The 13320-nt window shown below is 39.5% G+C and overlaps 1 protein-coding gene across 1 annotated transcript in view; it reads left to right on the plus strand.

Moving 5' to 3' along the window:
• GYPA (glycophorin A (MNS blood group)) overlaps nucleotides 1–4970 on the plus strand; it is a 76444-nt gene extending 71474 nt beyond the window's left edge. The window contains exon 7 of the mRNA XM_077755887.1: nucleotides 4891–4970. Within this exon, the coding sequence (XP_077612013.1) occupies nucleotides 4891–4970 (80 nt within the window). The remainder of the gene's footprint in view (nucleotides 1–4890) is intronic.
• Nucleotides 4971–13320: the final 8350 nt, after the last annotated feature.

Genomic DNA, 13320 nt, shown 5'->3' on the forward strand with positions numbered 1-13320 from the left:
AATTCTGAAAGATTTTATATATATATTTATATTTATAAAATATGACCAGATAATATTTTTGAGATTCGACCTATATATTTTTTTCTCTCCCTTCCATTCAAACAAATACACATCTGTGCATTTCTTGCCTGGGGGAGTAACCTAACAACAAAAAAGCAAAATTTATTCTAAGTTTCTCCAGCCTTTGGATTCCAAGCACACAAACTCCAGAGAAGGAAATCTACATGATTTTAACAAAATATTTTTAAGAAGCAAGACGGGGAGAACAAATAGCCCCAGCAGGAAGGTTTTCTGGGAATGCAGGAAGTGCGAAGCGGGCCCGCTTCTTGCTTGCTGGGCAGTGCAGACACAGCAAAATCACAGAGAAGAAATGGCTCAGCATGCACCTTGAGAACTGAGGCAGCAGGAGGGGTGTACCAAGGAGCCAGAGGACATTGAGGCCTGTGCTGGAGGACAGGATGGGTGTCTTTCTGCTCACCTGTCTGGGTAAGTGACTCCATGACCAGAGGCCATGCCCTGAAATCTTAAGTAAGTTTTTACAACTATGACACAAATTCCCCAGAGATAGAAGAACTCTTCAAAAGACTAGGGGTAACATTCTCTGCCTTTCTGGAGGCACAGAAGCCCCCAAATAAGATTTCTGATGAATTACAGAAAACCAAAGGAGTATTTCCTCCCCACCTGCAGTGTCTCCCCAGGCAGAGTAGGTGGGGATTCCTGATTTCACTGTGACCAGCACATAGCCATTGAACAATGCGCCATAGCTCCTCAAGTGTTCAAGAACTCCTTCACTCCCAACTGCAATTCCATTCTAGCAGCTCATATTTCTCCCATCTCAGCAGAGGATGGGAGCAACTCTACATTTTCCAGCTATGTAATCATTAGGCGCCTAATCCACGTGGGATTTGCAAACACTTAAGGTGTTTCAGTGAGTATTTTCAAACATTAATTCCTCTCTCAGCTCTAGGGTCTTGATTCTTCCTTAGGAAGTGGCTTTTGCAAAATACACAGCACACTCTCTTACATTATTCTCTACTGTATACTCTTTCACACGTCTGTGTGCTTCACAAGCCACAGAATTCCCTCTGCAACCTTGAACAGATGAGAAAAATGTCTTCCACAGATAGCCTCTTCCTAGACATTTTTGTGCAGCAATCAGAGATTAAATTCTGTATGTGCTTCAGCCACCTGAGTGATTGACTACTGTGCAAAGAAAATTTATCTCAATCTTCCCTATTGTTTGAGAGCAATGCTGGGTCGATACCTACTACGTAGTTTCACTGCTATCAGTTCAATCAATGTCTCCATCTTTGTTCTCTGCTTCTTACAATGGGATCTGATGTTTCACTTTATCAGTAACGGAGCAAAGGCTGATGACAAGGCATTTTATTCCAAACCACAACTGGCAATTTATTTTAGTTTTTTCCCTACTTGAAGACTCAGCACAAGTACAGGTCATTGTCTCTTGCCTGTGTTGTTGCCTTTTTGATGACATCTTCACGATGGGAAGCAATCTACTCATCTGGCACCTCACTTGTCTCAATACATGTTAATGAATAACTGTAGCCTTTGTTGTTGTTGTTACAGTAACAAAAAGTGAAAACAAGGATAGAAGAATTGATCCCAGGGTCTGGGCCAGGAAATAGATTGCTTCCATGTGGCCAAAAGACAAGCTAAGGAGGTGTACGTGCCGTGGAATAATTGGTAGAGTGAAACGGAAAAGCTAGAGAGAGAAAGGGATGAAGAGAGCCAGAAGACTAAGAAGAAGCCAGATTCATTAAGAGAGTAGCACCCAGGAAGAGATCCAGAGGTGAAGAAAGATCTCCTCCATTCAGAGAAATATGTAGAAAGAGAGAAATCCAAAAAGGAGAGATGCAAGCAATGAAAACAAACAAAAAGCAGGAGAGAAGGGGGCTCAGTAAGCTCAGAATTGCTTTAGTTGGCTTATGGGTTTCAGAGGCAATCATCACATATTACTTTCACCCTTTGAAATTCTAATCTGATTATTAATGTTTATTTATAATTTTTATTTTTGTGAAGTCTGAAGTGAGTCCTCACTGAAGAGGTAATAGCTTCCTGTTTGATGAAGAAAGGAACAAAGATAATTATTTTCAACTGTCAGAAGTGACCAAAGTAATACTATCACCAAGACCTGATATTGTAGTGGAATTTTCAAACTGTCAGAAGTGACCAAAGTAATCCTATCATCAAGATCTGATATTGTAGCAGAAAATTGCATCAAGTAGCCAAATACTTCATCACCCTGTGTGTTAATCTTTTGAACAAGTTCAACTCAAAGACTGAATTATGCTACCTCTAAGAGTGTTAAAAAGATTAATGACCTTAATATCTATAAAGTTCTTTGAAGGTTAAAAAGTACACATAGTAAGTTTTTAAAAGCCAGCATGTAGTTTGTGTAACTAAAATATATTGTAATGTTTCATTTAGACAAGTCTTTGAGAAAGAAAGAAACATGCATGAATTACATTGATTTATGTCTCAGTGCTGCTCCTGATTGGGAAAGTGATTTGTTACATGACCTTGGGAAAGATACAAGATACCAGAATGGGGATGGCGAGGAGAGAAAGCTAAGTAAGGAAAGCCACCTACTTTGAAATCATAGCTACCACAGGAGCACATCCAGGGACAATAAGACTGGAAAATAGAGTTGGCCTTTGTGAACACCTTCACCTCCTCGAAAGGCAACCATCAAGTGAAGACATGCTCTCACTTACCCCACCCCCTGGCTGTCTGGAAGCACTTCATTCTCTGTGTTCCAGACCCTCAATCAACTATAGCTCCGGCTCCACCTTTTCAGATTGAAAAATCCCACTTTCTTTTTTTTTTTTTTTAACATTTTTTTCTTCAAGTTTACTTATTTATTTTGAGAGAGAGAAAGAGAGAGCACAGTAGGGGCAGTGAGAAAAGAAGAGAGAATCCCAAGCAGGCTCCACACTGTCAGCACAGAGCCACACCCGGGGCTAGAACTCACAAACTGTGAGATCATGAACTGAGCTGAAATTGAGAGTCAGATACTTAACTGACTGAGTCACCCAGGCATCCCCCAAATCCCACTTTCTTAACAACACTGACAAAACTAAAGTAATAGAAGCATCTTGGCTTTTGACATAGACCAAGCCTTTTCTATCTTATGATACCCAAACAACAACAACAACAAAAAAAACCCCAAAATTATAAAGCAGCTTCTAAAAATGGTTCTAGAGGGGCACCTGTGTGGCTCAGTCAGTTGAGCGTCCAACTTCAACTCAGGTCATGATCTCACAGTTCATTGGGCTCTGTTGACAGCTCAGAGCCTGAAGCCTCCTTCAGAGTCTGTGTACCCCCCTCTCTCTGCCCCTCCTCCACTCATGCAGTCTCTCTCTGCCTCAAAAGTAAATAAAACATTTACAAAATTAAAAATTGTTCTAGAAAAATGCATGCTGTTAAAGTTTGCTAAAATGTAAACTTTGCAAGATCAATAAAGAGGACTATAGTAGTATCAGATGTTTTTAAGTAGTTGTCCTACAATTCCAATTCATAACTTCCAAGATTCAGGAAACTTGTAACTGCTCTTCATTTGTCCTATGAAGAGTCAGAGATATCACCTCAGTGTGATAATCACAAAGTGTCTTTAGATGTTTATCCCTACTTAACATCTCAGGAACCTAAGACCCAGACTATTAATTAAGGTGTTTAAGCTACTTTTTAGAGCACCTGAAATATATGTGTGGCCCCCCCCTCACCTTTCCAGGATCATGGTGTTTTTGTTTGCTACTGAACTATGCTCTTTTTCCTTAAACAACTATTTTAACCTTTAATCCATCTATTTCTGATGAAAATGCTTCTTCTTTTTTTTTCTCCCCCTCCTTTCTCTCTTTCTTCTTCTTCTTCACTGTCATCTCAGAAACCATTATTTTAGATAAGAGAATTTAATACTGTTTCATCATAAAATTAGAAAACAATGTATTCCCATTCTGTCACCACTACGATAAACCAGGTATCAAAAAACATTCTAGCTTTACATAATTTTGGGGTAGAATTTAGCCATGGCAAAATGCTAACCTTTATCCTGAATGGGTACATTGAACTCTTTCAAAATGAAGCAGAATTAGGAATAGCCATGTATCTGAATACAAATCCTATAGGTTTAGGGGTAATAGATGCATTTATAACATGCTATTATATTGAGTTCAATAGGAATCTAGTTAAGAAATTTAGAGATTACTCTGCTAACAAAGGCTAGTGTCACCAGTACCTCAGTTTGAAATTGGACAGTGATCCCTGCGAGTAACACAGCACTGTTGACCTTCAGGATTATCCTTAGTTACATAAAGCAAACTGGAGATGTGGTCAGCTATTTGAAACAAGAAAATTCCCATAAGCTGGTTTGCATAAGGACATTGCCTTTGGATAGAAGCAGAAGATGAAGATTTTAAAAAAGAGTGCAGGAAGGGGAAATAGAGAGAAGGAGATGTTGTTGGGGGTCTATGGAATGACTCTATGACATTCAGGGTATAGGCTTTGTTAGGTTCTTTAGGAATAGAGTACAAAACCCACGAGAGAAAATGAAACAAGAATCTCATGCACCTTGAGGGCTGATAACTTTGGGAACATCAGATAATAATGCCCATAACTTTGACACTACTATTACAAGGCAAGCATAGGAAGCAGTGGTAGTAATGAGGCATCATGCAGTTTTGTAGACAGAGCATAAGCAATGAGGGTGGAAATAAAGTCTGAGGCAAACAGCTTATAGTGACTATGGCTGGCAGATGAGTTTGTGCTGGAGGACTCTCAAGGTGACACTGTATACCCTCCTACCAACTGAGGCCTTCTTTTCAGACAAAGAATATGTGCTTATAGCTTCCTCTAAAATAAACTCTTTTTCAGGAGATTTCTCAATCCGTCCTGAGGAAAAAAAGCTACCGGCCAATATCCCTGATGAATACAGATGCAACAATTCTCAGTGAAAGACTAGCAAATCAATTTCAGCAGCACATTAAAAGGATCATTCCCAATGATCATGTGGGATTTATCCGTGGAATGCAAGGATGGTTCAACATACACAAATCAGTCCTTCTTGAAGATGGTATGCTATATCCACTAGATGTGCCAGCATCCTGAGATGAGCTTTAGGCCAAACAGAGGCCACACAAATGATATTTAATCAATATTTCCCGATAATTACTGTTCCACATTTTTCTAGACTCTTTCTGCTACAAAGTTCATTCCCAAACACTACCAGGAACAGAGACCAACAGTTCAACAATTCCATTCTAGGTCCTGGTTAAGGGGCTGATATTTCCAACCATCTGTGTTTATGACCCAGAAAGAGATGACAAAAGTCACAGAACGCCTGTGTCTTACTTTTCACAGAGAAGAAAGACTTTTCTGAGCTTGCTAGAGTCTCCCTTGTCTTCTTCCACTCCTCTACCACACCAGACATTCTTCCTTCTCCCCTATTTCTAGAAAAAACTTTTCCGTAGGTCTCTCAGATGAATCACTACAGTTTCATCCCTTAAATTTGTTCTTTTATCCCAAAGAGTCACAGTATAAGAGCTTGCATGGTTTGGTTTAGCTTTGCCTACTCCTGATGGATAAGACATCTAGAAAAGTCTAGAGAACCATTCAGTTAATTCTAGCCTCTTCTTAGCTTCCATTTCTTAAGCGTGTCTGTAGGATAACCAAAAAGCAGAGGCCCCAATGCCATGTGTCACTCACAGATGAGATATGCACAATGAAGTGAGTTTTCCTGAGGCAGTCATTTCCCATATGGCCCACTTCACCTCCTTTGCCTGATTGCCAATGTGGACAGCCTTCCTGTGGCTGCAGGTTTAGCACAGGATGCTGGCACTACAGCCCCTCCATTGGTGGTTTTGTATTCAACNCAGATGTGCCAGCATCCTGAGATGAGCTTTAGGCCAAACAGAGACCACACAAATGATATTTAATCAATATTTCCCTATAATTACTGTTCCACATTTTTCTAGACTCTTTCTGCTACAAAGTTCATTCCCAAACACTACCAGGAACAGAGACCAACAGTTCAACAATTCCATTCTAGGTCCTGGTTAAGGGGCTGATATTTCCAACCATCTGTGTTTATGACCCAGAAAGAGATGACAAAAGTCACAGAACGCCTGTGTCTTACTTTTCACAGAGAAGAAAGACTTTTCTGAGCTTNATGGCCCACACACCTCCTTTGCCTGATTGCCAATGTGGACAGCCTTCCTGTGGCTGCAGGTTTAGCACAGGATGCTGGCACTACAGCCCCTCCATTGGTGGTTTTGTATTAAACCTCTGAAAGCATACTCTCCGAGAATAAAAGCTGAATTCCTTTTTTGTCTACCTTGTTACCAATAGTGTTTGATGTGAAATTAACATTGCCGAGAAGCTGGAAGGGCTTAGTCAATCAATACTTTCAAGAAAATATCAAGTAAATTCTTTTTTCTTGATAGGATGACTTTTGCCCAGTGAAGAATGCAGTCTCTGAGGTTGTCTTAGGAACACTTATCTTCAACACCTCGACCCAGGTCACGTTTCAACAACCTGGTGAAAGAAATGAAAATCATCTCACATTGCTTCAGACAGTCTTGACTTGCTGGTTTTGAAAGTAAGAGATTGTAAAATGAACCCACAAAAAAAACCTCATAACATTAAACCAAACACACAAGTTCTATAATATAAACACCAAACTCTTGACTCTTATAAAATTATGGAAGCATGAAGAAGTATCCACTAATTGAAATACAGAAAAATATTATTTACACAGGAAACTTTAAATTTCAGGCAAGAAAAGTGCAGAGAAGGAATCATATATATAAAAGCCGGGGTGACTACTACATGACTTACTTTATAATGTTAAGGTTAATTCTGTTTAATATAGTGGAGGTGAAGTGAACCATTGTTTTCTTTGGTATTCACATTTAATATCATCGTACAGAAAGAGACCAAAGCAGCCATCCCTGATGGTTCACAAAATGGTTATTGTGACTTTTGGAAAAATTGTATCTACTAAAATTTCTCAGATAGCACAAAACTAGACTTTCCTGTGTAAAGGGATGGATTCTGATAAGAACCAAGGATCTTTATGTTTCCTTACATTTAAACATCCTCTTTTATTGTTATGGAAATAAGCCAAGGATTCTTGGGCCCACTCTGCAGGTAAAAATCTCATGAATACACAGAAGTACAGTTCAGTTATCTATAATTTCAGATATAAATTCATAATAAGATGTGAAGAAAATATTTATTTATTTGAAATGTGAAATATTGTTTGTACACCACTCATAACATGATAGAGATTTAATAAACATTCCTTCTTTCCTTCATTTCTATTTTTCTTCTCCACATGTTTCTGATACTATGATAGGGAAAGATAGGATAAAATAGGCTGAGAGGAAAAGGCCTGCCCAGACCCTATAAAACAGAGTTCCTGGCCTATAGTCGCCAGCATTCACTTTCAAATGCCCCCTCTCTGTAAAAAGAGCTTTCATACTATTGTTACTTTCTGACCTTATACTCTAGTAAACTTTTGCCTGCACATTTTATTCTGCGCCCACCTCTTCATTCTTCGAAGTAGTGACACAATGAACCCTGGGTGTTGAGGTAAAAAAAAATCCTGCAATAATACTATGAAAAATCAAGGATGCCATTTTCAACCTGAAGAATAAGGAAATAGCAGACATTTTTCCATTTCTCTGGAATAGCATTGTGCAGACCAATCCTCCCATGAAAAACAACTACAAAACAGGATAGTCCTTTTGAAATATTTGTTGGAAGGTATCAGAGAGCAGCCCCTGGCCCCTCGGCCAACATACTGGAAAGAAGGAGTGTGCAGAGAGGTGAGCCAGCATCTAGTGCCGCTTTTCCTGAAGGTACACGCCAACTCCTAGACAGCAGCCTATTAATGAAGAAACTGAGCAAATGTTACAGTAGTTTTATGCAGCTAAGGGATAACATTGAATTCGGCACAGTAAAAAGCAGATAAAGTACCTCAGGCTGTCAGTTGTAACCTGACTGTTTTTATCCTGAGTAGTGTTTGTACAAGTGTGTTCATTTTGTATTAATGCAACAATTCATATACTTGGGAGTTTTGCACTTTTCTCCATGTATGTTATATATTATTTGTCAATAGGAAATATTGGTAAAAAATAAAGAAAAATAACTTGAACAGAAGGAATAACATTTTGTTAAAAATCAAGTTGCAGGGGCACCTGCATGGCTCAGTCAGTTAAGTGTCTGACTCTTGATTTCGGCTCAGGTCATGATCTCACAACTCCTGAGTTCAAGCTCCGTGTCAGGCTCTGAACTGGCAGTGTGGAGCCAACTTGGGATTCTCTCTCTCCCTCTCTCTCTCTGCCCTCCCCTCTTCTTGTGCTCGCTCACTCGCTCTCTCTCATGAATAATAAATAAACATTTAAAAAAATCAAGTTATAGAGTTGTATTCAATATTTTACCCGCTTTTTATCTAGTTTTTTAATCTAGTTTCCTGATATGAACTAGAAATTTGGATTGGAGTTGTGATTTCATATTTCACAGGGCATTGTTTCATTGCTCTCTCCAAGAAAATAGGAGCTTGGAGATCTAATAAAAGCCGGATTTATCAGCCAACAAATTGTTCTAATTGATTGAGTTCTTTCCAACTAATCTCTTAACTCAGGCAAAAGACCCTGAAGGCAAAGCGTCTCTCGTGGGAACAGAAACTAGTCCTCAAGGACTAAGGGCTGCCCTGAGGCAGCACGATCCCCTGTGATTGACCTTGATCAACCTTCTTGTTACAGCCTGCCTACTTGTCCCCGCCCACCTTTATCTCGCATTTTCCTTATACAAACCTAGAAGGATTTTAGTAAATTAGAAGATGTAGAAGGCCCTAGAAATTTGCTCTGGTGAGTTTCCCTGGTAAATGCATACCGGACCCTGTCAGTCCTTGCATGGTTCCCTGCTGTTGGGTTTTTTAAGCCATTTGTCAGGTTTTGTAACCCAGTTGTTCAGGCCTGCATAGCTTGAGTTGTGGCAGGAGCCGTGGTAATTTGTGATGGTACTGATGGAAAGAGAAATAGGTGTGAGGCAAATGGGAAGCCAGGTACACATTTGGGGAGATCTCTGTTGGAATTTGTGTGTGTGAGTATGTGAGTGAGTGAGTGACTGTGTGTGTGTGTATATGTGTGTGTGTGTGTACATGATGGAGAATACTCACCTATCCCCTCCCAAAGCCCCCTAGGGAGAATATTGGCTGACCAGACTACTTTTAGTTATAAACCTATGACTAAGAAGAAAGTGACTTTATTTAACACCACCTGGCCTAAGTATATGTCAAGCTCAGAGAAAAGATGGTCACTGAATGGCTTTCTTGGATTCCTTCCTCCCATTTAGCTGCCTCCAAATAGCGGGTTTGGGTTTGACTCTCTCAGCTCATCTAGGAAGCCATTTGGTTCAGCTGGTGAAGCTCTGACTTCTGAGGAGGAACCAGAAACCAGGAAGCCATTCGGTGGCCTTCGCGGACGAATGCATGCTAACAGAGGTACTCTAGGCTTTCATTTAGTCATACTTTTATTTCTTCTGTGTTCTTTCCAAACTTCTGCCTAGAAAGATATGGGGTACGCTTGTTTCCAAAGAAAGTCTATTAGGACGCATTCTGAATAAATGGTGAAGAGGGCTGAAAAGCAACCAGGGAAAAAGCTTGTTTTGCAGGAGGGAGATGGAGATGGAGAGAAAGAACTGTTAATCCCAACTTTGAATCCGCCTCCAGCCTTGCTGGCAGCACCTTCCTTTGCTCTTCCCCACCCCCCCTCACTTTCTGCTGTTGCTGCAAGAAACTTGGGCTTCTCGTACATCCCACCCCTGTATGGTCCTCAGCGCCAGTACGCCATCATCTGCTTCTCCTCCCCTGACTATCAAGGAGCAAAAAGCACCCTAAGCTGTTGGGCCACTTCTTGATGAGATTCAAACTGAAGCACCTTCCAAACCAGAATGATCAGGCCCAAGTGCCCCCCTGAACTTAAACGGCCCACTTCAGATATCCCCAAAGGAGCCCCAGGTAGACTTGACAGTGAGAAACAGATTGGCTTTTTAGTGGACACAGGTACAACATATTTGGTATTAAAGCTAATTCGAGGTTGTTTTAATTAAAATAGAATTGTCTTTAGAGTTATCAGCATTGACTATCAAGCTTTTGTACTGTAACTTTTAGTAAACTTACCAAGGGTTTACTAAAGGTCAAATAAGCTCATGGCATCTGTGTTGCAATTTGTCAGCTAAAAGATGGCTTAAAAGGATGGCTAATTTTGTGTCTCCTAAAGTTTCCATGAGCATTTGTTAAGAACTGGTGGGTTGAGTAAGTAAAAAAGATAATAGCTTTCAAAATCTTTGGTAACCTGAAACTTTGAAGTTTTGCTAAGTTAAATGATAAATTGGGTTGGATTCATTGGGTATCTAAGTCTTTTCCAAATAAGGTAGGATACTCAAGTATTGATTACTGGAGGTAGGCTTGTCTGCTTTTGGCTTATTGTAGAGAAACTGGATACTTGGGTCTGTTGGTGAACATACTTTGTGCTTTATTGTAAGGTGTGCTAAACAAAAAAAAAGTAGGTTTCCAGAAATTATGAAATGTATTCATAAGCTTTTAGTCTAAAGAATTATAGTGTAACAGTTCACAATTGATACTACTTGGTTTTCACGGGAGACTAAGGTTTCTTTTTTTTTTTTAATAGTTTATTGTCAAATTAGTTTCCACATAACACTCAGTGCTCATCCCCACAAGTGTCCTCCTCCATGCCCCTCCCCCCCTCCCCCCACATCCATCAGTCCTCAGTTTTTGTCAGCATTCAAGAGTCTCTCATGGTTTGCCTCTCTCCCTTTCCCCCACCATTTCCGCCCTTCTGGGAGACTAAGGTTTCTAAAAGTAAAATTCTGATCAATGTATTAAGATTGCTAGAAAATAATAAGGAAAACAACGTGATATGCAAAGAAGTAAGATATACTTTTGATTTATAAAATGGGGGTAGGGGAAGATGAGGAATAGGAATACATTTTTGTTGAGGGAAAAAGAAACTTGGTTTGTCCTGGGATGCCTGCTGGCTCAGTCAGTAGAACGTGTGACTCTTGATCTTGGGATTGAAAGTTCAAGCCCCACATTGGGTGTAGAGATTACTTAAAAAAGTAACTTTGGGGGCACCTGGGTGGCTCAGTTGGTTGAGCGTCCGACTTCGGCTCAGGTCATGATCTCACGGTTCATGGGTTCGAGCCCCGCGTCGGGCTCTGTACTGACAGCTAAGAGCCTGGAGCCTGTTTCAGATTCTGTGTCCCTCTCTCGCTCTGCTCCTTCCCTGCTCATTCTCTGTCCTCTCACTCTCTCAAGGATAAATAAACATTAAAAATTAAAAAAAAAATAACTTTGTCCCAAAGTGAGACTGGTTATTTAGAGAAGAGGCTTAGGACAAAATCTGAATGAAATAGAAAGTTGTACAAGTTTTGTGAAAGGAAATCTTTGAAAAAGAATTTTATGCATGGTCAGAACTAAGATTGCCCTAAATAAATAAATAAGCAAACATTTTAAAGAATAGCATAAAAAAAGAACAGCATAAACATGGAACACAGAAGAAAACCCTCTCTGAGCTCCTTCTTGAGACTCCTTACAAAATAGCTTTATGTTTTACACAAAGCTGCAAGAATTCATATTCTAGGGACTGTAATCCCTGCAAGGGGTCATTTTTTCTTTAGAAGCAGTTCAGAAAAATTGCACTGCAAGAGGTGGTTGAATTTCAACTGTGGGTCCCACCCATCTCTTTGCCCTTGAAGGCTGTGTGTCAGAATTGGTCCCTGAGACTAAGTTGCTCAGTCAGCACCTGAGCTAGAGGCAGGAAGTCTTCTCCAATTATTTCGGGTTTTCCACGTACTTTATCTATTGTGGTTTGTGATAACCACAGATACCATCGTGGTAACAAAGAGCTTATTACTATCTTTACACATGAAACCAAGTTCATGTGGCCTGGGAAGAGCTGCTTACCGCCACTAAGTTCAGTTTCCTTCTCTATAAAATGGGGATAATATTACATATTTCATAAAGCTGGAAAAATAAAAAAGCACTGAACATATAGTAAATACTCAATTTATACATTAGCTCTTATAATTAATGAGGCTCAGAGTGGGAAGATGACTTTTCTGTCATGTGTGCAGTATTCACACTATTTTACATTTTAAGGCTGAAGCCAAATTGGCTTTTGCTCCTATGAGTCTTTAATGGTTCAATAAATGTTCAAAAAACTGAAAACTACTTCCCTCAGAGACCTCAGTTCTCACACTGTGGAATTCATTTTCAAAGACTTCTAGGACCCTGATAATGGGTGTGTCCTTGGTCACATTATCATTTCAATTTTAATTCTCTAGAAGTTGTTCACACAAAACATCGCAACAAAATACTGCATTTCAGAAGCTTCAAGAGAACAGTGTTGAGACAGTCAGTATGATTATGAAAAAAACTTACTACATTACTAATAAAAAGTTCAAGATACCCAAAATTTTTCTTTTCTTTTTCTTCTAACATAAATTTCAAACTTTTAGACATTCTCTTAAAATTTCCATTCTGTTAATAAGATGAACTTTCAGATCATCAGAGTCCTCATTCCCGAAAAAAATGAATAAATTCTAGGAAAAAATGACAAAGTATTTTGCTGCTGGGAGCAATTTACATGTTAATTGGGAGTTATTATATTCAAGTCTTTTACCATCATTCATAAAACAAAATAGTCTTTAATTCAACGCACACGATAATTATAATACTTTACAATAATTATCCAATTTTAATAAGGAATAAATGATGTGTATGTTTCTGAACTTGTGACTTTAGAGCAAAGTCATACCAGTAGTCAAGCTAGGCAAGATTGCCTCAGCTTAGCACTGCCCCAACTGACTACAATGGCTTTACAAAGAGATTCAGATTCACTCTTAACTCCAATGTCACCTGATTGGCCCCAAGCTTGTCTAGTTAGAAAGCCAGCTCACCACTGAATCCCATCATTCATCAGGACTTCTAATTAACTGCACTCTCCTATTTGACTCAGCTTCCTTTGGTTTTCTTGATATAATTTCTCCATCTCCTACTTTCCTGATCCCTCCCCCCATTTTGTCATATACCACCCACTCTCCTTGGAAAAGCCCTGATTTCCCTTGCATTCAAATCCTCTTCAAAATGCCCCAAAGAACCAGTATTCCCCGACTCCTTCTTAAAGTTTCACAGAAATCACTGCACGACAGAATTTAGAGGTTGGAGTATACATAATCCAGGTTCTTGCAGAGTGACTGATGCATGTGACATTTGAG

This window comes from Crocuta crocuta, unplaced genomic scaffold (assembly GCF_008692635.1).
Source record: "Crocuta crocuta isolate KB4526 unplaced genomic scaffold, BGI_CrCroc_1.0 scaffold112, whole genome shotgun sequence".
Taxonomy (NCBI): Eukaryota; Metazoa; Chordata; class Mammalia; order Carnivora; family Hyaenidae; genus Crocuta; species Crocuta crocuta.